The sequence below is a fragment of the Amia ocellicauda genome, chromosome 16 (assembly GCF_036373705.1).
Source record: "Amia ocellicauda isolate fAmiCal2 chromosome 16, fAmiCal2.hap1, whole genome shotgun sequence".
NCBI classification, from domain to species: Eukaryota; Metazoa; Chordata; class Actinopteri; order Amiiformes; family Amiidae; genus Amia; species Amia ocellicauda.
The window spans coordinates 18,970,042-18,995,657 of record NC_089865.1 but is presented as its reverse complement, the minus strand read 5'-3'; the positions used below and the strand labels follow the sequence as shown (position 1 = coordinate 18,995,657).

Genomic DNA, 25,616 nt, shown 5'->3' with positions numbered 1-25,616 from the left:
CAGTGCATCCCTCAACTGTGAACTTATCCCTTCTTTCTCCTGCGCTCCCGCTCCCGCTCCCGCTCCCGCTCCCGCGTCTTCTCGCCCTCCTGTGCACCTTGCTACCCCCAGCCAAGCATGCAGACACTGGTTCGCTTCCTTCTTCCTTTTATAGGGGAAGTGGTGGGCGGGGCTATGGCCATCAGGAGCCCTGCTGGCTTCTGGGGTTTGGAGTCTTGGAGGAGGGGTTTTGTAGTCTCCTCCACTGAAAGACCTGCCCTGACCCCAGCCTTGCCTCTGACACTGCCACACAATTTACCTGAATATTGTGCACAGGCTTGTCCTTACTAATGAGCTTCTGTGAGGGGATTTCGTGGGCTCAACAGCATGTTGGCCCTTGCTATGTTCTTCTAACCGGGAAGATGAAATTCCATTACATTAGTTGATCCTGGACTCAGTGGTTCTATACTGTTGGGTCAGCTAATACCTAAAATCTTGTCATGTCTAGTGAAGCAGCAAATGGTCCAATTGTGTGGAATTTACCGGGAATGGCATGATCTCCTGGTTAATGGGATTCTGTCTGTGTTCCTAAACTGGAAGCCTGTCAATAACTGGCCAGGCCCCTAGTGATGAGATGTCTCTCTCCCTGTTTTATGATGTCAGAGAGCTCGAAGTGGCACATAGAGGAGGAGGAGCTGTTGTCGTGGGAGGCCTTCATGAAGGAGAACTTCCTGGCCAACCAGTGTCAGGCCCAGAGCCAGAGTACTGAGAACATGATCTTGGACACAGCCAAGAAGTAAGGTCCCTGAGGCACTGGGTGGGGGGCAAGTTGTCAGACAATGTCAACTGTTAACATTGTTACTGCTCTTCAAAGATTAATTATACCAGTTTAGACTTATAGTTATTTTATAGTAAATAATATATTATTTTATAGTAACTTTAATGATATTTACATTTTAGTATTTTTAGTAATTTCACCACGTGACAATCATCATTTTTATTTCTCGTTAATATAAACTGACAATGTTTAAGTACTGTAGTGTGCCAACGCACTAAATAAAGAGTTAATGGGGTAGAGTCGGTACGGTGGGGAGGAGTGTAGGGAGACGGGATATAAGGTGAAGGGAAGCGGAAGAACGAGTCAGTGTGTGTGTGTGTGTTCAGTCCTTGAGGCCTGCAATGCAGTAATAAATAAAACGATGTGTTGCTGCACCTGCAATGATGAGTTGGGTTTACTCCTTGGAAACCCCTGCAAGCGTTACAATACTAATAATGTTTGTGGCAAATGCTTAAGATTAGGGGCAATGTGTGAGACTGCCCACGAATACAGGCCACTGCACCGCTTTACAACATGCGCCTCACAACCAGCTCGAAAAAACACGTTATGACAACGTCACAGCGACATGCACAACACCATCGATCTGTACAACACAACACAGCTGCTAATTACCACAATAACACTCCCCCATCCAATACAGTACATTTCCAATCGCGGAAAGCAAACAGTACTGTACACTGCACTACCGTGACTGCAGCTCGGACGCAGGTACGCATGCGCTTTCAGATCAATCCTCACCTCTCTGTGCCGTGTGCCTGTCTGTCTCCTTCTGTTACTCCCATAGGTTGTTAAACTCACCGACACGTTGCAGTTTTTCCACGTAATTGTGAGCACTGCTAAACTATTCATTTTGCATACCGATTATTAACGTTTTTTATGCAGCTGCGCGGTGAAACTTTTGTTTTCGTTGTGGGCATACTACTTTGAAAGCGAACCTAACTGGTCAAATTGACCGGCCTTTCTACTGTGTGAAGGCCAATCAAAATACGTTTTTCCCCAGATGGTGAAGTGCGTGAGTGACGTGTGAATGGTGCTATGGCATTGCAGAATGACGCACAGAGCCGGTTTAATATTCATATTAATGACCTGCCGAAGTGAGTAACAGTAACGGAGTCGTCTGTGTGAAAATGTAGTGGAGTGAAATTAAAGTACATTATTTTGTTAAAAAATGTAGTGGAGTAAAAGTAAAAGTAGTAAAGTACAAATACTCAAAAAACATACTTTTATTATACTTAAGTACAGGAATGAAGTATTTGTATTTCGTTACTTTACAACCCTGCTGACACGTTACTGTAACAACCTCAGGGACTAGGGAGATGGATCCAATTGCAGGCTCTTAAGTTGAAGGGCAGAAAGGCAAACTATCCAAGAGGGGAAATCCAGAAGGGTTAAACAGGTACAGTTCAGGGTCAGTCGATCGGGCAAACAGGCTAAACAGGGAGATCTGAGAGAGGAGGTCAAAGACAGGAATACAGGAGTCAAAACATGGTAATCTAGCAAGGATGAGTGCTCAGAAATGATTCAAGAGAGAATGCAAGACTTTGCAATTAGACTGAGAAACAAAGGGGTTTATATACTGTGTTGAGGGGAAAGCTAAGACCGGGTGAAGGGTGATAGACCATTGGGAAGAGGGGAAAGACGGAACAAGTGCACATCGGTGGAAGGAATGTTTAAGTGACTGATTGATCCGGGAACTGAGAGAGTGAGACACAGAGGTTAATATTTGGGAGAGAGAGACCTCTGGTGGTGAACTGAGGGAAGAGCAGGTGAGACCGTGGCAGTTACATTATGTTAAAATATTGTATATTGATTTGATATATAGTATTTTGTATTAATTTATATTGACATAAATTGTAAGTGGATATGAGAGCTATGTTGGTGAGTTTGTCTGTAGTACCTACCATATGTATTGTGGCAATTCCTGCAGGGTCGGGGTGGCAGTGGATCTGCTGGAGAGCGAGCAGGGCAAAGACTCTGCCTCTATGGTAAAGAGGCTGGATCTCCTGGAAAAGCAGGTTTGGGTTTCCCTGCTCCTTCTAAAACTGCAGATCCTTTGTATGGTCATTGGAATGGAGATGTCTTTAAAAATATCAATTTAAATTTAAATTCACAGTTCCAGTAAGATCCAGTAATTGCACAATAATCTTAGCGTACTTGTCTTGCATGTTTTCTTACACAGGTTGCAAAGTCTAATATAGCTTTACAATGGATAGTGAATGCTCTGCAGACCAGTGTCCTGCAGTCTTCAGTGGATGCCCCCATGCTTTGTAAGTCCCGTTTATTTTCCTTGGATCCTGTGACTGACAACATTGTTTAGTTTTCTTTACAATTCTACAGAAAATGATTTATTATCAATTAATTTGGATATCCTGCAACAACCAGGTCTATATTTTCAACACACTCACACACACACACACACACAGACACACACACACACATTATATATATATATTAATCTTATTTCTTATGTCATTGTTTGGTAAAGCTGACTTCATAACCCAGCTCGCTGTGGCAACATAGTACATGCCACATTCATACAGCATTGTTCCAAAATAAGTTTACTGATGTTTATTTAAAAATAGAGAAATGTAAACCAGAACCATTTGAATTGCTTAAACCTAACTGTTTTTATTTTGGGGGGAAAATAAGCAGGTGTAAGCCTGTAGTGTTGATTTTTAATATGGCTTGCAGTCCTGCAGATGCCTTTCCAGCCACAGAGACTCACTGTTACACAAGGGACTATCACTGTCACTGCCAGATAGTCTTTAACAGGCAGGTATCACTGTAGCAATGGAAACCATTTGAAATGCATGTTTTGTCTGCAGAAATAAGGGTAGCACTTTATAGTATGTTCACAGTATAAACCCCCTGCCTTTGCAGTACGGCTGGAAAGCACAGAAGCAGACGAGCTGGAACCGTCACAGGAAGCCAGATCAGAGAAACCGCAGCAGCATGTTAATGCCACCCATCTCATTTACCCCAGCACCACTGAGACACGCTTCCCGGTTCCAGAGGAGTACGTTCCATGGGAGGTGCGTAATGCTTCACTTTTGCTAGATCCCGTGTGGCTTTAGACTTGCAGCAATTACCTGTTCTTCCACTCGATAATTAAATAGTCAACTTTTATTCTTGTAACCGTGCTTCCCAACCCTGGTCCCTGAGTTCTCGTGTCTGCAGATTTTTGATCACGCTGAGCTCTTAATGGAACCAATTACTGGCAGTTTGAAGAGACTCAAATCCAATTTATGACTCGTATCTGACTGAAATCCAATTTACTTTGTGCATTCTGAACAGGCCATATGGTGTCAGATATTTCAAGCCACATTTCAAACCACATTCAGAGGTGGATTCAATCTGATTAAAATCTAAACAGTCTGAACGGTGAAATTCTATTTATGTGCACTTAAGTCTGATGTTATTTTTCACTCACTCAGTATGTGACATAGTGATTACATCATCACTTTGCGACACAAACAACATAACATCATACGATTACATTAAGAACATAAGAAAGTTTACAAATGAGAGTAGGCCTTTCGACCCATTGTGCTCATTTGGTGTCCATTAATAACTAAGTGATCCAAGGATCCTATCCAGTCTATTTTTAAATGTTCCCAAAATTTCAGCTTCAACCACATTTTTGGGAGTTTGTTCCAGATTGTAACAACTCTCTGTTTGAAGAAGTGTCTCCTGTTTTCCGTCTTGAATGTCATGAAGCCCAATTTCCATGTGTGTCCCTGCTGATCTGAAAAGCTGCTCTGGGTTGGTGTGGTCGATGCCTTTCATGATTTTGAAGACTTGGGTCAAGTCCCCACGTAGTCTCCTCTGTTCCGGGGTGAAAAGGTTCAGTTCCCTCAGTCTCTCAGTAGGACATTCCCTTCAGACCTGGAATAAGTCTGGTTGCTCTCCTCTGAACGGCCTCTAGAGCAGCGATATCTTTCTTGAAGTGTGGAGCCCAGAACTGTCCACAGTATTCCAGATGAGCTCTAACTAGTGCATTGTACAGTCTGAACATTACTGCCCTTGTTTTAAATTCTACACTTTTGACAATATACCTTAACATTCCGTTTCCCTTTTTTATCGTTTCCCCACATTGTTTGGATAGAGAAAGTGAGGAGTCCACATAGACTCCTAGGTCTTTCTCATGCGTTACTTCATCTAGATCTGTACCTCCCATAGTGTAATTATAGTGGACATTTCTGTTACCTGCATGTATTACCTTGTACGGAAGCGTATTGCTGCCACATGAAAAAAAAATATATATATATCACGTAATTACGTGACTGAATTATCACGTTTTTACGTGTTAGGGAATTATTACATTTTTACATGATAGGGAATTATCACGTTATTACGTGATAGGGAATTGTCACATAATAACAGACTGAACTAGAATACCGGAGACAAAACAATGATGTCAGACATTGAGGATTTTGTACGAAATTACTCTAGGTTGCGACTAACTCAATATTTATCCAATAACATTTTAAATCACAAACACAATCAATCTTAAAAATATCTGTGAAAATAGCAACGCACCGTTTCGCTTTAATCAAAGTCCATGCGTCCAGATATTATTGATGAAAAATAATTGAATTATGTATACTCAATGCAACATGCAGAAATACAAGTTAAACAAAAAATATTATTATAAATGTTTATTAATACATAATGGCTCCTACAAACATTACTATTTGAAGATCAGGAATATGTATGTGATCATGGACAAACAGAGCATGTCGATCAAATTGAATCTGGGACATCTCACATTCTATTGAGACAACAGTAATAATCTAATAACTTAAAAATAGAAACTACTCAATATTAATTATCCTGAACAAATGCACAGTATGTATATTGTCAGACTATCGTTTTAGCCTGGGTGGAAACATACATATACGCAGTATACACTCACCTAAAGGATTATTAGGAACACCATACTAATACTGTGTTTGACCCCCTTTCGCCTTCAGAACTGCCTTAATTCTACGTGGCATTGATTCAACAAGGTGCTGAAAGCATTCTTTAGAAATGTTGGCCCATATTGATAGGATAGCATCTTGCAGTTGATGGAGATTTGTGGGATGCACATCCAGGGCACGAAGCTCCCGTTCCACCACATCCCAAAGATGCTCTATTGGGTTGAGATCTGGTGACTGTGGGGGCCAGTTTAGTACAGTGAACTCATTGTCATGTTCAAGAAACCAATTTGAAATGATTCGACCTTTGTGACATGGTGCATTATCCTGCTGGAAGTAGCCATCAGAGGATGGGTACGTGGTGGTCATAAAGGGATGGACATGGTCAGAAACAATGCTCAGGTAGGCCGTGGCATTTAAACGATGCCCAATTGTCACTAAGGGGCCTAAAGTGTGCCAAGAAAACATCCCCCACACCATTACACCACCACCACCAGCCTGCACAGTGGTAACAAGGCATGATGGATCCATGTTCTCATTCTGTTTACGCCAAATTCTGACTCTACCATCTGAATGTCTCAACAGAAATCCAGACTCATCAGACCAGGCAACATTTTTCCAGTCTTCAACTGTCCAATTTTGGTGAGCTTGTGCAAATTGTAGCCTCTTTTTCCTATTTGTAGTGGAGATGAGTGGTACCCGGTGGGGTCTTCTGCTGTTGTAGCCCATCCGCCTCAAGGTTGTACGTGTTGTGGCTTCACAAATGCTTTGCTGCATACCTCGGTTGTAACGAGTGGTTATTTCAGTCAAAGTTGCTCTTCTATCAGCTTGAATCAGTCGGCCCATTCTCCTCTGACCTCTAGCATCAACAAGGCATTTTCGCCCACAGGACTGCCGCATACTGGATGTTTTTCCCTTTTCACACCATTCTTTGTAAACCCTAGAAATGGTTGTGCGTGAAAATCCCAGTAACTGAGCAGATTGTGAAATACTCAGACCGGCCCGTCTGGCACCAACAACCATGCCACGCTCAAAATTGCTTAAATCACCTTTCTTTCCCATTCAGACATTCAGTTTGGAGTTCAGGAGATTGTCTTGACCAGGACCACACCCCTAAATGCATTGAAGCAACTGCCATGTGATTGGTTGGTTAGATAATTGCATTAATGAGAAATTGAACAGGTGTTCCTAATAATCCTTTAGGTGAGTGTATATGAATTATTTGTAACATTCACACATTATTATTATCTTGAGTAAAACAAACATACATAGACACACGCACAAAACATGCCTATGCACATGCTGAACTTAATATGTGTATTTTCTGAATATATGACCTCCATTCCTTGAAATGTCTAGTATAATCAGTATTTTACCATAGTGAAATTGCAGTATTATGGGATTTCGTTTATAAAACAGCTTTGTTAAAAAACTTTAATTAAAATGTCAACCTTTGCACAATAAATGTACGTGTTACTTAATTTAAGATAAACATTTTGCAAAATAATCGTTGTTTCGGATACACCTGAGTGTCCTAATGTTTATTATGACATGGTGTACATGAGCCGAATACTGTAACATTTCTCTGGGGCTAAATCCCAACCTAAAGTAAGTTCGTAGAAAATCCCTAACATCTGACATCATTGTTTTGTCTCCGGTATTGTAGTTCAGTCTGTTATTATGTGACAATTCCATATCACGTAATAACGTGATAATTCCTTATCACGTAAAACGTAATAATTCCCTATCACGTAAAAACGTGATAGTTATCACGTAATTACGTGATATATATATTTTTTTCCGTGTGGCAGCAATACGCTTCCGTAACCTTGCACTTGTCTACATTGAATTTCATCTGCCAGGTGTCAGCCCACAACTGAATATTATCTATGTCCCTTTGAATAACCTGTGCTGCCGAGATTGTATCTGCTGAGCCAACTATTTTAGCATCATCTGCAAATTTGACAAGTTTGCTAACTATCCCAGAGTCCGATCATTAATATAGATTAGAAAAAGCAAAGGCCCTAGTACTGATCCCTGTGGAACTCCACTAACAACCTCACTCCAGTTAGAAGCAACTCCTCTAATCGACACCCTCTGTTTCCTAGACATCAACCAGTTCATAATCCATCTACTTACATTACCCTGAATGCCTATAGCCTCCAATCTGAGGATCAGTCTTTGGTGTGGAACCTTATCAAAATCTTTTTCAAAGTCGAAGTTTATCATATCATATGCTTTCACGTGATCTACAGCTGCAGTTGCATGTTCAAAAAATTATAGTAAATTAGTAAGACATGATCTGCCTCGTCTAAACCCATGTTGACTATCTCCAAGAATATGGTTTTCATTTAGATGCTCCTTTATTTTCTGTCTAATAATTTTTTCCAACATTTTACAAGTAATGCAGGTGAGACTGACTGGTCTGTAATTTCCTGGCTCAGTTTTGTCCCCTTTCTTGTGGATTGGTATGACATTTGGTCTTCCAGTCAGCAGGCACATCCCCTGTTCTGTGTCATTTGGAATATTTGACTTAGCGGCCTATAAATAATTTCCCTCATTTCTTTAAGTACTGTTGGAAATATACCATCTGGCCCAGGTAATGTTTGTTTTTAATTCTGCTAGTCCCTTTAGTACCCACTCCTCATTTATCCTGATCTCTCTTAGGGTGTTTAGGCAATAAAGTTCGACGAATGCGCTCCTGACCCAAACAACCCATCATCCTCACAAAGCACCACCACCTACACTACCCAGGATCCTGTCCCTATAACTATAGCATAGTGATGGCAGTTTTAAGACTACAGTCTGAATGCTCAGAACTTCCATTTAGTCACTTGTCAATGCTGTTTGAACAGTCAGAAAGTAAATCGGATTTTAGTCACTTCAAACTGCCAGTGTGAATAAGGCTTAATTGTCTTATTCCCACTTTGTCTGTGGTCTCCAGCTCTTAAACATGTCAGTTTCTTTCAGGTAAGTAGCTGACAATGCGGCTGGAGTGAAAGCCAGCAGACACAGACTCCAGTGCCAGGGTTGGGATTTGGGAGGAAGTGCAGTGGAATCAGTGAATCTGAGTGATACGGCAAATTGTATGGCTTACTCTTCCTGAAATATTATTTCCCTCCTGATCTGCTAATTTGTATGGAATTGAAAAATGGTGGGTTTGTTTTGTTTCCTATTGTTTGCAAAGTTGACATTACCAGATGTTAACAATGTCAAGACCAAATACACTGCCTTGTTTTTACATTTTGCAGGTGAAGTTCCCTCTGTACAAACCGACCATTTACAATGATTCCAGTTCAAGAAGAAACACAGATATTGTTCAGTGAGTGTTGTCATTTTACCAGGACGAAGCCTCCTTATTGACTTGTACACCAGACAATAAACAGTTTGTCTTGTGTGTTTGCTGTTTTTCTCCAGCAGTTACCCAGTATTAAGCAATGAACATCACTTTTATATATATATTTTTTTTCCCTAACATTTTGAATATAAACTATATAATACCAAAACAGTATATTATTATTGTAACGCCCATGGAAAACTACAGACAAGGCTAGGGGATTCAAGCGCAGGTTATAAACCAGGAATACGATACGAGGTACAAAAGGTTAGGCAAGAGGCGTAATAAGGTCACGGTCAGGAGGTCAGGCGATCGAGCGAACAACACTAGAAGGGAAATCCGAAAGACGTAAACACAGGAGAAAGCAGGGGTCGAAACACTAGAAAGGCAGTAGACGTTTTAAGAGTAAGAGGCTTGGGAATTGCAGCAAAGATGTGAACAAGACTTAGCGTCAAAGTAGTGTGGTAATGGAGATTAAATACAAGAGCTCATGAGCAAATAAACAATATACAGGTGGGAGAGGTAATTGAATGATTGGAAATCCGGGATCAGGGAGAGAAGACAGACAAAACCTAAGACAGGGGAGACCCCCTAGTGGCAGAACTGGGAATTGTCAGACCGTGGATATCACAAATATTATTTTATTATTTATTAGCAGATGCCCTTATCCAGGGGGACTTACACAATATAAGAGCAATACAAAGTGCAATAATACAGTACAGTTCAAAGCAAAATGCAATTTACAGCTGTGTGCATTTCCACTCTGTCACTCTCAGTGGTCACTCTGTAAACTGTAAATGCCTTGTATACTGTATTAACACTGTACACCTACTGACAAATCTACTTCAAGAAGCACTACCATCAACCATTTGATCTGTACCTGGCAAAGCAGGAAAGACAATTCTTCCATGAATAACTTTTTGTTTATTATAGGCTGGACAAACCTATCGCAGACAATTTCAGGTAAGATGTAAATATTACATTTAATTAATAATAATTATTTAATAAAATACATGAAGGTTTAATTATTCTAGAACAAAAAATGTTAAATTCTGGAATGTTTTCAGAAACCCAGTAGGAAGGACTGGCATTGAGGGGAAAGGGTCATTGTATCGGCTAGGCCCAAACCAGGCCATAGACCCAGTCATCACACGGTAAGCTGTGCACCATCACTCCACAGAGGCACTGAAGCAAATTTATGAAGTAGGGAGTTATGAGGTTAAATAAATAAATAAATAACGTCACTGGAGAAGCAACTTGTGGGAAATAGCCTGTGAAGGCTGGTGTGAGAATAAAAGGTGTCCAATTAGACATTAGTGTCCATTAGTCTTAATGGGACAATTTGATTTGGGACATGGGAACAAATTATTTGTTTTGTTTACAAGATTAATAGAAATTAAATACATTAATCCGTTCTAAATTACTCTTTTAATATGCATGTTTTCCACATTTCTGTCTGTCTATATTTTGATTTAAAAAAAAAAGCTATAAGGAAAGTGCTCAGTGTGACTGGAATTTTTGATGTTCAAGCTGGAAGAAGCTTGGTGAGGCGTCAGTCCTGGAGTTCATCGCTGTTAGGGAAAAGGAGGACGATTTTTGGTCTTTTCCTGGGGTAGGTTAAGAACTTGATTTAATCAATTAAACCACTTTTTCCTAAACTTTGATTTGCTAACGTTTGTGATTAATTTGACTCCTACACAGCACATTTAATGGAAAAGCCCTCCAGGAACCTGCATCTTATGTTGTGGTTTAAAAGTCTATGCCCTGATTTTTCATTTTACAGGGAGTTCTCCAGCCGGATGAGGACCTACCAAAGAGGCTGAATCTGATATTGAGCAAGAAGCTGAAGGAGAGAATCGCTGACATGCTGCGTACTAGTGCCAAGGTAAACGAGAACCTGCCTGATTGAGCTCCATGCGACTCTGAGGCACAGAACAATCTTTAATGCAGTCCAAATGGATTTAAATCTTCAGCTTACTTTTCTGTACTTCTGCTTATACCCCTTCATCAGGGAAAGGTGTGTATTTAGCGTTTCCTTTAAGGAAGAACTGGGGCAAGGTTAGTCTACTGTACTTGGATTGAAATACTTTATTCCATGACTGAAGTTCTGACACCATTAACAGGAGACTCCCAAGCAATGCGTCTCACATATACACTAATCCCTATAATACCTGGAGAGAGCGCTTAATCATACATCACCTTAATCTGATCAACCTTAAACCTTGAGCATCTACTGCAGCACAGGAGCAAAGAGTCAGTGAGAACTTTGTAAGGGGCACTGAGGAACTCCACAGATTCTACAACACAAAATGAAATTGCAGCACAGACTGAGCATACGATTGAATCTAAGTAAAACCCATGCTACAAACAAGCTGAACACAATCAATTTGCTCTCCGTTTCCTGTGCGTTTGTGTATATAGATGTATGAAGGTTATGTGGATGACTGCCGAAATACAGACAACGCCTGGGTGGAAACAACAGCTTTCAACTTGCACTTTGAAGGAAACGATGTGGCACACGAGGAACTAAGCAGAATGGTGAGGGTTTATTATAATATCAATCTGGCAGCTCATTTTATTCCAGGGGAAACCATTGAGTGTGGTTTATTAAGATAACCCTTAACAATAGGTTCAGGGTTAGTTTTGATAATAGGACTTTAATCTGGTGATTGTTGTGCATCCTTAGAGCATAGTAAATGGTTTAGTAGTACATTGTCTTTTTTTTTTTTTCATTTTTGGATGTGATTTACCAAGGCTGTCAGTTAGTATGTAATGTATCCTTTTTAAAATAGATAATTAAGTGCCCTTGATTTGTAAGACCGATGTCCCATTAGTTCTCTTCCTTATAGATATACACTGTAATTAACACGGCTTTGTCCTTTGATGTGTAGGGCTCAGCGGGAAGTGCTTCAGGAATGCAGGTGCAGTGGCAGGAAGTGAATGACCAAGCCCCTCTCTGTGCCTACCAGAAAGACATCCTGCAGACAGTGGCTGATCTCCACCATATACAACCCTGACGCTGGCTGAGTCCATGTCACACCAAATGCAAGCAGCTGCCAATCTCTGTAGCACTGTACTCACTTACTGACTGTGGAGATTTTCCCATGGTTCCTGCTTTCTTGGTAATATCAATATAGCTGTGTGTATAACACACAAACAACAGATGACAGATTTCCTTCTCATTCTAAAATAAACGTGTCCCAATGTACCAAAGCCCTTAAAGGCATGTTACACTTTAAAACTTGGAAGAGGAATGCCCATCGCTTCATAATAGCAATGGTGTGAGCTATACAACTGGAAAACTGTTACATCTGTTATATCTTTTGAAGTAGATCAATGCAGAGGCTTTTTAAATCTGACCAACTTGCAATGACTCTGTGCTGTAATATCATTTGGAGGGCTGTGATCAACTGAAATGTGGTTTGTTCCCATTGCTCTGTGCACCATTTATGGGGGATGGCTTAAGACTTCTACAATAGCTTCATAAACAATAGCTGTGCTGGAATATCAACACACTGGCTGATTGACCAGCAACTGTTATGTTACAATACCAATTACAACTGCATTGAAAAAACGACAGTGTATAGATTTTGAATTGAGAAACTGCAGTTGCTATTTAAATATCCTGAAAAAGTCAGCTTTTTCAGCGCTTTCTCCGTTTTGTCCTTGTCAAACCTGAATAAATATTTTTGGATTCAGGCAGATGACGCGAGCAAAATGCGACCTAACAATTGCATAAAAATTGGTATGTTGGGCTAATTTATTGCCAAATCATGTGGTAGTAGCTTCAAAGCTGTACATTTCCCGGTCCTTCTTGATAAAACATGGATCTAAACATTTTGTGCCTTTGTTTTTCTACTTGTTACTTGTAATATACACCTATACTTTATAATGTATTATGTGACAAAATTTACCTCACAACCTTTGCTGTCAACAGTATTTCCAGAGCAAACTGTACTAATTTGGTTGGGGGACTGATTTTCCTTATATATAATTTATTGATTGTACAATGAGAGCACATGGGCACAACTGATGCATAATTGTACCTTATATCCAATGCAATATATGGTGTTTTTTTTATCTTTTTTTATGAGTATGAGTTTTACTGGCAGTAGGTGATTGCTGGCAGCTGGTAGGATTGTACTGAACCTAGAGTCTAAGGTGCACTAAGCTCTGCCTCCTTTAGAGAGGGGAGATGAGTGACACACTGCAATGAGCGGCAGCATAAGTGTCCCAGGATACTCAGAATGAGCCTGCCTCTAACTTATATTGTGTACATAACTTGGATGTAAAAATAAAGGTCCACACAAATGCCCAGCCTTTTTTTGTTACAATGTACACTGTATTGGTGAGTGCAGAGACAAGCCCTGGATTGTGCTGTGTACAGGGTTTTTCCATGGATGTCGGCCAGTATATATTGTGATATTTTAGACAACTGTGTACTGCCAGTGTTTAGAATTTTGTCACCAAGCTGGGAGTGTAATGCAGGGGTTCAGTCCTGACCTCAGTCCTACAGCACACCTCTGAGATGAGCTGCACACCAGCTTCTTTCACTGAACTTGAAATGGTTTGGCAATGATTTTAAAATCACCAATGGCATGTAAGCCCATTTCAGTGAATTGTATAATTCCAATGCTGTATCAATTACCATTGTTCCCCTTTTATACAATCATCAGTTATTATATTAATATACTACTTTTAAAATACACAATTGTTCACAGTGCCCCTTTTTATAAAATAAGTAATTCCAAAGTTATGAGAAAATAAATTAAATACAGATTGACAGCACCAAGGATGGTTTGTTTTGGATTTTTTTCTTAATTTCAAACACCCTAGATCATTTGAATTCCAGATGTTCCTGAATGATGACACATCTCTTTCAAAAGAATATTGTTTCCAAGTGTAAGAGTAGTCCTTTCTCCTGAACTTCTGGGGTGGGTGCGTTTCATCCTCCCACAAAAATCGAGGCAATCATACCCAAACAGAAGAAAAACAAAGAGCTACAACTATAAGCTGCAGGGAATTTCCTGTCAATTGATATAGATTAACTTGATTATAAACAATGCATTCAGTCAAGTCTCGGATTAAGGCTACAAGAACGATAAATGTCTTTAATTACAGACAGTTTTTTTCAAGAAGCATGTCTTTAATTGGAAATTGAGGAAAATGTTTGAATATGTCCTAGAAATGCTGTCTGGACCAGAAAATAAAATCCACACAAATGCCCAGTTGGTAATGTGGAAAAAGTGGTAAAAGGTTGGTGTGAAAAAGAAAAGGAATGAAATACCATGCAGAAGAAAACCTTGACTTTCCAGCTATTAGCCTATGAGAGTATTTCTGTTCTAAACTGGGTAGAGTAGAAGCCTACAAAAGATTTGGAGGAAACAAGTATAAGAATATGAAGGAGAATATGAACAATTTTAAACCTTGCACAAAATTGCCACCAAACAAATTAATAATAAAGAAATTGTGTAAGAAACTGCAAACATAAGTAAGATCAACGTTTGTGTTTTATAGTTTTATAGACAATAATATTCCTAATCCCAGCAATACCAAAAGGCTTCCAGACATGAATCCTGGAAGCCTACCTATAATAACAGTAGAGGATACTGTGTATTTACTAAATATTCAGCCACATGCGACATCATATTTCAAAGATTCAACTGATTTATACGGTATGTTCAGAAGTATTTTGTAGTCTGCCTACATTACATTGGCCATGTTCTTTAGCTGTCAGTCTCTTGTTTCTGTGTTTGCCCGTCTCACCTGTTCTTTACTTTTGGTTTTTCTTTCATTCTTCACCAGCTCTCAGTTGTTACAGTACCTGTCTTTAAAATAAATAAATAAATAAACAAATAAATAAAACGGATAAAACCAGCAGATCGCACTAGCGCTCACTCACTATATTAGTCATCCCCGTAAGAATGAATGTGGGCTGTGGCTTGTCGTAATCAGTGCTTATTAGCTAGGCAAATAAGGTGCCATCAATTAAACTCGTGCATGAAACCCATGCATTGAATGAACGCGTAAAATCGCGAATAGTGTGTTAAATAATCCATTCGCAAAATCACATAAACGTGCAAACAACCACGAATGTGTTAAACATATAAAACTAGACGTAGAGGGTGACGGTACCATAGCAAAGCGCCTCTACGCTGTTGCTAGAATAGGCCATCGCAGAGCTGAGCGAGAGCCGGTCTCCTCCACCACTGTGGGGCATGGAGGTCTCCAAAAGGGATCACTGTGGGGAGGTTCTTGTAGCCACCAGCACAAGAACCTTCACACCCGTGCCCCTTGGTACCGGCTTTCTGCGATACGCCATCGCTTGGATTACAGAAAACATCAAGAAGAAGGAGTGTCGGTACTACGTGGAGCAGTCCAGGTACACTTTTCACTTGTGCCTTTATTTGCTCTTCGATGTGGGTCAGCCCGGGTTTACAGCCTGCTTAAGCATTGATCTTCATCAGTACAATCACGCATGAAAGGCCAGTTAACTGAGGAACAGTTCCACTGCCAAGAGCACGGAGTATTCGCGGCGCATTAAAGATGCTCTGATACGCGCTTGTCCGTAACGGTCTGTTTGCATGTTTAAAACCCAATACGTTTTTTTGTTTTGTTTTTTGCTTTAATCGGTGCATTCGGGGGTCCGGTAACTTTTATACTTTCAAAAAACCCAGTTAAATTGTGTGGATTAACTTGGTGACAATTCTCTCTGAAGATTTCTCTAAGGCAGAGCAACTGCTTCCTTAAACCCAAGTATAACCTTGGTGGTTAGAAAATTAGACCAGGTTAATTAATAACTGACAAATTAATACCACAGTCCGCTGCATATGATTTGGCTCTGATATAACTTGAATTTTGGAAAGTCTCAATTAAGACATTTTAAGAGTAAAAATATAATCCAGAGGTTTTTACTTAAGGTATATAGCTAGGTTTTTTCCAATGTGTAGGAAGATTGAGGTGAATGGGAAGAAGGGATTTGGTTTTAATGTCATCTGGGAATTCGGACCCCGTTCACATTTATTAGGCCGGCTCAAATTTAGGCCGGCTTTCTTCAGACACCCTGTTCACACTTGCGGTTTTAGGAGGCCTACAGTGAGGGGGGGGGGAAAGTATTTGATCCCCTGCTGATTTTGTACGTTTGCCAACTGATAGGGGATCAAATACTCATTTCCCTCATTAACATGCAAATCAATGTATAACTTTTTTGAAATGCGTTTTTCTGGATTTTTTTGTTATTCTGTCTCTCACTGTTAAAATACACCTACCATTAAAATTATAGACTGATCATTTCTTTGTCAGTGGGCAAACGTACAAAATCAGCAGGGGATCAAATACTTTTTCCTTCACTGTAAGTGCGTTCACATGCGGGCGAAAAGCAGGGCTAAACGAAATGCATGACGGGAATAAACAAATCTGCTCAAACAAACCAGTGACTCAGGACATTAGGCCTGATTACAGGTGTATGCGATGTATTTATAATCGCAACTTAATATTGATTGGCTATTGTTCGGGTCTATATTTTATCTTCATCCACATTGTAACCCGCGCTTTTATTTCTGCATCTCCCAGTTTTTACCTCCAACGCTGGCATTTGTGATTGTACTGCTCAGCTCAATATAATCGCATTTCGGATTGGATAGTGAACAGCTTTTCGTATTAAAATGCACTGATTTGAATGGAAACCTGCTTCGGTTAAAATTTGTATCGTTTTAATGCAAAATTCGGATAATAAAGTTATGGTCCCGTTCACATATTTTATACGTGTAAAATGCATACTGTTAAATTCCAGACTTCAATCATACTTAGTACAAGAAAAAACAATAGCAAGTTTACCAGCTACACACTTTTATTTTAATCGACCGTGTAGTTTGAACTGTTTACATCATTATAACTCATTACTTAGCCTAGACTTTTTAAATATATATAAAGATGTGAGCTAGCAAAGTGTATCAGTACATTTAAGGCTATAGATCGATATGACACTCAAACAATAGAGACAATACTGTGAGTCCTGCAGCGGCGCAGCTGTGTCTGTGCCCGTGTTTATTCTGTGTTTATTCTGCGGGACAAAGCGGCGTCTCTGGGGGCGGGGCTTGAGTTGCGTCACACGCTGACGCTTTCCACCCGGCCCAGGGCCCGGCGCGTCACATTCACATTTAGTACAGATGCCGGGTCGAGAGATTTAGGCCGAGTCAAAAAGCGGGACTATTTTTGACCCGGCCCAGGGCCAGCCTAAATCTATGACCCCGTTCACATGAGTCTTTCCACCTAGATACCTATCCATGGTGCAGACAAAGCTACGTTTATGCTTTACTTTTAAGTCCCATAAGCTTGAACACGCAAACGCATGCAGTGACGTAATGCCATTGCTCTTTCAGTAAAGGAAGATGTCATTGTGGATATCCGAAGGAATTCCATTCAGTAGAAGCTTTAAAGTCAGAGGAGTTCCTGGGTGAAACGTGGAAACTGCAGAGACATGTCAGGGAGGGTCCCACTGATGCGTTCGGCGAGATTATGTTCACTGGAGCACAGCAGGAAGTTGGCAAGGTGCAGTATGGTCCCATTTATATTCTGTACTGATCAGTCTGTTTATCACGACCACCACATTCCCTCCAGTGATCCCTGTTCACACCATAACTACCCTGAACAATGTTTGCTTATCTATTGGGGTTGGCATTGACTCAAGGGAAGGTAGCATCACCAGTCTGTAGAGGAGGGAGGACAGGGGTTAGAAGTGTGAGGCATTTTCTGATGCACCAGATTAGATGTTTGCAATTATTTGGACTGTTACTGGGTTTGGTGGTCTTGTGATGGAAATGGCAGGACCAGAAGTGTTGGTGTCCACTGCAAAGTATCACAGATCCTATGAATAATGGTAATTGATTCATAACTGGTTCACAAATTGCATTTGTGTATTCTTTTGGAATATATTGGCAGAGTATTAATATAATTACAATCTGGTAGAATTTAGGGTCTGTCAATCACTCCCATCATTCTATAAATGACAGGTTGTTCAGACACTAACCCTTTCTGGCTCAAAATTAAACTTTATACAATTGCAGTTTAACCTGAAAGGAAATGTTACCAGTTGATGTAAGCCAGGCACTGTGAACTGGGCCTCTTGTCATACCCTCTTATGTGGTGTTTTTTTTTTTACAGTTTGTGCGAGTGTCTTCAGACACCTCCCCTGCGACCCTCTATCAGCTGGTGACCGAGTACTGGAATCTCAGTCCACCCAACCTGCTCATCTCTGTCACTGGTGGGGCAAAGAACTTCTACATGAAGGCCCGGCTGAAGAGCATGTTCCGCCGAGGGCTCATCAAGGTGGCTCACACTACAGGTACAAGCACAGCCTTCATACAGCTCCTGAATTCTCAATCTGTAAAGTGCTCTGTGGCTACACTGAACAAAATCAGGTCTGATTTTTGCAATTATGGAGTTCTAGAAATTAAGATGTTCCTGTGGCAGGACCATACCTTCCCTTGTATGTCTGTTGGCCTATATTTGTTTTAGCAGGATCCCATGTTTCCCTGTGCTTTATTGAAAAAATTGTCTAAGAAGCTTTAATATTATACCAAGGAATTCTCTAGGAATATTGAAATTGCAGCAAATGGGCTCAAGTGGTTCAGTTGGTAAAAGCGTAGACTGCGCCATATGATTCGGGATCAAGCTGGCGAACCTCGGCTTGTCATTTGCCGATTTGTGACCGGGAGTGCTCAGTGGTGGTGCGCAATTGGCCAGCCCCACCTGGGCTAGCGAGGGCTAAATCAGCCGGGACTCTCGGCTCATTGTTGACGAGCATCCCCTGCCGACTACCTGTGCGCCTGCAGGTTTGCCACCGAGAGGGATGTGCCTCTCCTCCTATTGGCGCTGAACCTCCTGTGCATGCTGTATAACCTGCAGTGTGTAAAATGATGGGAGGATCCCAGTCGTACTTCCACCTCCACATCCTGGTGGGGGATGTGGCAATGAGCGGAGATGCATCGGCACAATTCGCAATTCCTAAAACTTAAAACCCAAAACTGGCAATTCCAAACTTATGAAGAGAAATTTAAGTGTGCAGCAATCTTCCCATGAGTATATGCCTTCACCCTGAGTGGTCTTTCTGTTGTAGGTTAGTGTATTCCAGTAGTTAATTTACTCTTGATGGTGTAATGGAAAATCTGAATCGTGGAACTCCATTTAAATATTGCTGTCATGCAGAGGGCCTGTTCTGAGTGAATGCCTTCTGTTCAATGTAATCCAATACAAGAATGATAATGTGACCCATTGAATGTATTGGTCCCTGAAGTGAAGCTATGTGGTTTGTGTGCAGGTGCATGGATCCTGACAGGGGGCACGAACACTGGAGTGATGAAGCATGTGGGCACAGCAGTGCAAGACTACACCACGAGCACCGTCTCCAAGGACGGCAAGATTGTTACTATCGGCATAGCAACCTGGGGGACAGTGCACAACCGCCAGTATCTTGTGGACCCTGAGGTGAGCTGCAGCAGAAGGCAATGAAGAGTACATGAACACATTACCTATTTACACTGGTTTACAGACAACTAGGAGATGTGGATAGTTGATCCAACCTTTGTTGACATGTTGAGCCAAAAATAAACCATGTTTTTAAACTTTCTACTATGTTCTTGGAGCACATTTAGTTCACAAAGAACCGAATCGGCCACAGAACAAAAAATAAATGCAACATGCAAGAATTTCAAAGATTTAAGTTAGTTCATATAAGGAAATCTGTCAATTGAAATTCATTACGCCCTGATCTATGGATTTCAAGTCTGAAGTTTTGAGGGAGTGTGCAATTGGCTTGCTGACTGCAGCAACGGTCGCCAATGCTGACAAAACTGGTGGCCTATTACCTATGTAATGAAAAAACGACTTAAATGCTCACTAACAGGGATGTTAACAGATTTGTGCAAAAAATGTGAGCTGATAGTCGATCTCTACTCCGACAAGTTCATCTCATCCTAGAGGTGGTCAATCAATTTGATTTGAGATTTGGTGACTGTGGAGGCCACTGCATTGAGCTGAATTCCCTTTCATGTTCCTGGAACCATTCCTGGACAATCCTAGCCTGGCATGGGACATTGTCCTACTGAAGACATCCATTAGTTGATGGATAGCAGGAACTGGGATTCATCGGACCAGAAAATGTTTTGACAATCTTCCAATGTCCAGTGTTTTCATTCTTTAGCGCACTGCAACTGCAGTTTTTTCTGAAAGAAGTGGAACTTCTAGGTAATTGGTGCCCTAACCCATTCTTGTTAAGGTACAACAAGTTGTGCATTATTTTATTGGTCTTTCAGCACCAATGTTGTAGTGGACTGTCAGATGACGACTAACTGTAGCCTGTCTGTTGCTCTGTACAAATTGTCAGCCTTCATTGGCCTCTTCTATCCATGAGCCATTTTTGATCATTGGCCTGCTTTTGACTGGAAGTCCTTTGGTTGGTGGACCATCTTTGATGCACATGGGGTAACTTGAGTGTGGAAAAAGCCAGCAACGTTGCAGTTCTTGACATTCTCAAAATGGTGTGCTTGGCACCTACTACCATACCCCATTCAAAGGCACTTAAATCTTGTCTACTCATTCTCTGAATGGCAAACCTACCCAATGCATTTCTCAGTTGTGTTAAGGCTTATATCCTCCTTTAACTGGTTTCCTCCCCTTAATCTACACTGAAGTGGAAGGAGCTGGTGTTCCTAATGTTTTGTACACTTGGTGTAGTTGCACATATCCACTCTATAAGAAATAAGACATTGGTCTTTGGTATGGCTTATGGAGTCTGCAACTTGAAAACCCCAAGCTTTTGTGCATCAGCTCCTAATGCACATATTTACCATGTTCATGATTTATCAAAAGTGACTAAAGCAGAGGGAGGCAAATTGCATTCTCACAACTACATGAAGAAATTGTCATTGATCAATTGATAATGGAACCATTTGTTCATCTAAATGCATCCCTAAATCATGGTTTCAAATTAAAGGGGTGAATCTTTGACTACAACTATTTAATGCTTTGATGTGATCAGTCCATGGTGTTGACTTGGGTGTAGTAGGATATTCTACAGGTTTCATGTAAGGGTGACGCGTATTGCATTTCTACAGCATGGCTTTACATTTGGTTTGTGCTTCAGTTTTCTTCTGGTAGATTCCAGTTAAGGAGTCTTATTCACCAGAACCAGAAAATGTCCTAAACCATTCTGCTGCTTCCTTTTCAGGGGAAGTTCCCGGGACATTACCCCCTGGATGCAGAGACCCAGGGCCACTTGTCCTGTCTGGACAACAACCACTCGCACTTTATACTGGTGGACAACGGCACTCATGGCAGTTACGGAGTGGAGATTGCTCTGAGGAGCAAGCTGGAGAAATTCATCAGCATGCAGCCCTTGGGGAAAATAGGTGACATTGACCTCTGTCTTAGTTCAGTTTATCAGTTTTCTATAAGGTTCTTGTTGCTGTTTAACGCAAGTCTTCCCTTCCCTAGGGGTTGCTGCTGAAGATGGAGGAGTAACCATACCCGTGGTGTGTGTGGTGCTTGAGGGAGGACCTGGCACACTGGATGTGAGTCTTGGGTGATAATTTGGACTCCTTTCCCATGTGGTTCAATTGCCTGTAGAATAAATCCCATGCATGTGGTTAAGCCCACATGATGCTTCCTGGTCCTTTCCATCACAGAAACGGTCTCCTAGTTGGGTATGCACTTGCAGAAATCTGTACATACTGTATTACAGGCCAATGGTAATGGCATCGTAAACCTTAATAAATATTTAAGTCCAATGTTAAATTTTACCAGGGTAAGTGTGTGTAATGGTCCTCTGGGTTGAGTTTGCAAGTCCAATCCTGTGGTTTGCTGTGTGATCTCCTGCCAGACAATCTACAATGCCATGATCAACGGCACCCCCTGTGTCATCTTGGAGGGCTCGGGCCGGGTGGCTGATGTCATTGCTCAGGTGGCCAACCTGCCCGTGTCTCAGATCAGGGTCTCGGTCATCAAGAAACAACTGAAGAGGTACTTCACCAAGGAATATGACACTTTCGATGAGGTGACAATCATCACATGGACCAAGAAGGTAATGTAAAGTGGGTCCTAGATCGGGTCAAGCAGGGTGGGCTAATGGAGATTAAAATCAAGGAAAACTAAAATGTGCACTCTGTACAGAGCAGAGTAATAGTGACATAATAGCATGTACAGTAATGTTAACTCTTAGATTCAAGATATAATCCGAATGCGGCAGCTTTTGACTGTATTCCGAATGGACGAAGCGGGCCATAATGAGGTGGATGTTGCCATTCTCCAAGCACTTTTGAAAGGTATGAGTTCTCACTGATGAGGCTGTTTGTCCTATCATGGAAAGATTAAAATTAGCTGACTTGCAATTTGGTCTGAGATGCAATCGGTAACTGCAATCTGCATTAAACCCATAAACCCAATCTTAAAAACTGTGCCAGTTTCCATTTAAAAAAACATTGACTTACTGACGTTCTAAAACGGATGGCTGTCTGCTGTGAAGATGTTTAATTATGCAGTCTTGGACTGAATTATATACATTATGATAATATACTAGAAAACTGTGTGCTCCATCACAATACTTGTTACTTCCTATTAAATGCAGGATCCTACCACAGTGTTTTCATAATGTATCCCATGCCTGAAACTGTACTGTGTCAGTCTTTTTCAGTCTTAAGTGTTTGCTGACTTATTCAGCATTTCAGCACTCTTAACCTCTTCTGAAACCATTTTGGAAGGCTGTGCCTATACAAACTGTCAAATGCAACTGTTAGCTGGTATTGTTTAACAGACAAATGCCTAAAGGAGAGAAATCAAATAACAGAATAAAATAAAAGCTGCAAAGCACTTCTCAATGCAAATATTTCTAGATCTTTCTAAAGCTGCAGCAAATGGATGCATGTTATATTTCGTGTAAAACCGGCAATGACGGTGTGGTAGGTGACCCAAATGGGGTTTCGGAAATTGCTTTTCATATCCCCCTTTTGGAAATCGTACTGATTGGGTTCTTTCTTGAAAAGCCCCAGCTTCCAAAACCAGTGACTCCCAGGAGAGGCAGAACTGGGCGAGGCAGCTGGAGCTGGCTGTGCGCTGGAATCGAGTGGACATTGCCAAGAGTGAAATCTTCACCAAGGACCGGCAATGGAAGGTTTGCATCCCTCTTCCATCCACCTTACTCTGCTTTTTCTGACTTCTGCAAAGTGAGGCAAGTGACCGAAAGCAAAGCAGTAACATCTTGTGTACTTCAACCTGCAGAGTTACTGCAGTTTTGCCCATGGAAGACCCTATATACACTCACCTAAAGGATTATTAGGAACACCATACTAATACTGTGTTTGACCCCCTTTCGCCTTCAGAACTGCCTTAATTCTACGTGGCATTGATTCAACAAGGTGCTGAAAGCATTCTTTAGAAATGTTGGCCCATATTGATAGGATAGCATCTTGCAGTTGATGGAGATTTGTGGGATGCACATCCAGGGCACGAAGCTCCCGTTCCACCACATCCCAAAGATGCTCTATTGGGTTGAGATCTGGTGACTGTGGGGGCCAGTTTAGTACAGTGAACTCATTGTCATGTTCAAGAAACCAATTTGAAATGATTCGACCTTAGTGACATGGTGCATTATCCTGCTGGAAGTAGCCATCAGAGGATGGGTACATGGTGGTCATAAAGGGATGGACATGGTCAGAAACAATGCTCAGGTAGGCCGTGGCATTTAAACGATGCCCAATTGTCACTAAGGGGCCTAAAGTGTGCCAAGAACACATCCCCCACACCATTACACCACCACCACCAGCCTGCACAGTGGTAACAAGGCATGATGGATCCATGTTCTCATTCTGTTTATGCCAAATTCTGACTCTACCATCTGAATGTCTCAACAGAAATCGAGACTCCTCAGACCAGGCAACATTTTTCCAGTCTTCAACTGTCCAATTTTGGTGAGCTTGTGCAAATTGTAGCCTCTTTTTCCTATTTGTAGTGGAGATGAGTGGTACCCAGTGGGGTCTTCTGCTGTTGTAGCCCATCCGCCTCAAGGTTGTACGTGTTGTGGCTTCACAAATGCTTTGCTGCATACCTCGGTTGTAACAAGTGGTTATTTCAGTCAAAGTTGCTCTTCTATCAGCTTGAATCAGTCGGCCCATTCTCCTCTGACCTCTAGCATCAACAAGGCATTTTCGCCCACAGGACTGCCGCATACTGGATGTTTTTCCCTTTTCACACCATTCTTTGTAAACCCTAGAAATGGTTGTGTGTGAAAATCCCAGTAACTGAGCAGATTGTGAAATACTCAGACCGGCCCGTCTGGCACCAACAACCATGCCACGCTCAAAATTGCTTAAATCACCTTTCTTTCCCATTCAGACATTCAGTTTGGAGTTCAGGAGATTGTCTTGACCAGGACCACACCCCTAAATGCATTGAAGCAACTGCCATGTGATTGGTTGGTTAGATAATTGCATTAAAGAGAAATTGAACAGGTGTTCCTAATAATCCTTTAGGTGAGTGTAGATCAGCTTGTTGCTTTAATCCTGCTCACCCTCAAGACTTCTGTGTAAATCCACATTCATTATCCAGTATCGGACTTCAATTATCCTTTCTTCAGGTCAAACCAAGTAGTGATCTGTAGTTTGGGTCTTCAATATAATTGAGAATTCCTAATCTTCATAAACTCACTGTGGATTTGTTTTGTAAAGGTTTAAGTGATGGAACCAAAGATAAAATAATCTATAATAAACTAAAATAAACCTCTTCTATTCTAAACTCTATTTAGGAATGTAAGGGTCGGTCTTGTTCTTGCAAAAGGTTTGTGCCCCAGCCTTAAGGGAGTGGGGTAGGGGTGTAATACACTAAGGCCTTTTGAGAACTTAAAACCTCACCCTTCCTTCCCCTCCCCCACCCTCAGTCCAGTGATCTGCACCCAGCCATGCTCTCGGCTCTGATTGGGGACGAGGCTGATTTTGTGAAGTTGCTCCTGGAGAATGGGGTCTGTCTGAATGAGTTAATGAATGAGCAGACTCTGCTAGAGCTGTACAACCACCTGCAGCCCAGCAGCCTCATCCTGCGCAAGATTTCACAGAAGCACAAGGATGGGATCACTATGGGCCTGGTGTCTGATGAGCTGCACCAGCTCCTGGGCAGTTTCACCCAGCCCCTCTACCCCAAGCCTGCTGCCTCTCGCAGCTTGGAGGGTGGCATTCTCATCACGGTAAGTGCTCAGAGAAATGCTTATCCAAATCTTGTGTCCAGGGAAATGGTTATATAACCATAGATTTGATTTTTAGGCTTAGGATCACAATCATAAAGTACTAGAGGATGTTGTGTGGGCATGGGCTTTTTTGTAGCCTCCTTTTAATACAGCGATTTCCAGTGTTGGGCAAGCTACCTGGAAAATCTAGTAAGCTAAGCTACCAGTTAACTACATCTTAAATGAAGCTTCAATACACTGAAGCTACCCCCCAGGGAAATGTCTCAAGCTAAGCTACAGCAACATGGCAAAAGTAGTTTACTACATCTTGCATCT

The 25,616-nt window shown here is 41.4% G+C and overlaps 2 protein-coding genes across 3 annotated transcripts in view; both read left to right on the top strand.

Moving 5' to 3' along the window:
- Nucleotides 1-13,794, top strand: part of LOC136711937 (transient receptor potential cation channel subfamily M member 2) — a 44,456-nt gene extending 30,662 nt beyond the window's left edge. The window contains exons 22-32 of the mRNA XM_066688531.1: nt 643-775; nt 2,745-2,832; nt 2,997-3,084; nt 3,698-3,849; nt 8,988-9,058; nt 10,007-10,036; nt 10,141-10,227; nt 10,604-10,685; nt 10,857-10,958; nt 11,495-11,611; nt 11,965-13,794. Of these exons, the coding sequence (XP_066544628.1) occupies nt 643-775; nt 2,745-2,832; nt 2,997-3,084; nt 3,698-3,849; nt 8,988-9,058; nt 10,007-10,036; nt 10,141-10,227; nt 10,604-10,685; nt 10,857-10,958; nt 11,495-11,611; nt 11,965-12,090 (1,076 nt within the window). The 3' untranslated portion in view covers nt 12,091-13,794. The remainder of the gene's footprint in view (nt 1-642; nt 776-2,744; nt 2,833-2,996; nt 3,085-3,697; nt 3,850-8,987; nt 9,059-10,006; nt 10,037-10,140; nt 10,228-10,603; nt 10,686-10,856; nt 10,959-11,494; nt 11,612-11,964) is intronic.
- A 1,401-nt stretch (nt 13,795-15,195) lies between these two features.
- Nucleotides 15,196-25,616, top strand: part of LOC136711670 (transient receptor potential cation channel subfamily M member 2) — a 28,972-nt gene continuing 18,551 nt past the window's right edge. For both annotated transcript variants that reach the window (XM_066688058.1, XM_066688057.1), the window contains exons 1-10: nt 15,196-15,455; nt 17,455-17,623; nt 18,236-18,416; nt 19,392-19,558; nt 21,300-21,480; nt 21,566-21,642; nt 21,951-22,151; nt 22,290-22,392; nt 23,110-23,237; nt 24,999-25,301. In XM_066688058.1, coding sequence (XP_066544155.1) covers nt 15,292-15,455; nt 17,455-17,623; nt 18,236-18,416; nt 19,392-19,558; nt 21,300-21,480; nt 21,566-21,642; nt 21,951-22,151; nt 22,290-22,392; nt 23,110-23,237; nt 24,999-25,301 — 1,674 coding nt within the window. In that variant the 5' untranslated portion in view covers nt 15,196-15,291. The remainder of the gene's footprint in view (nt 15,456-17,454; nt 17,624-18,235; nt 18,417-19,391; nt 19,559-21,299; nt 21,481-21,565; nt 21,643-21,950; nt 22,152-22,289; nt 22,393-23,109; nt 23,238-24,998; nt 25,302-25,616) is intronic.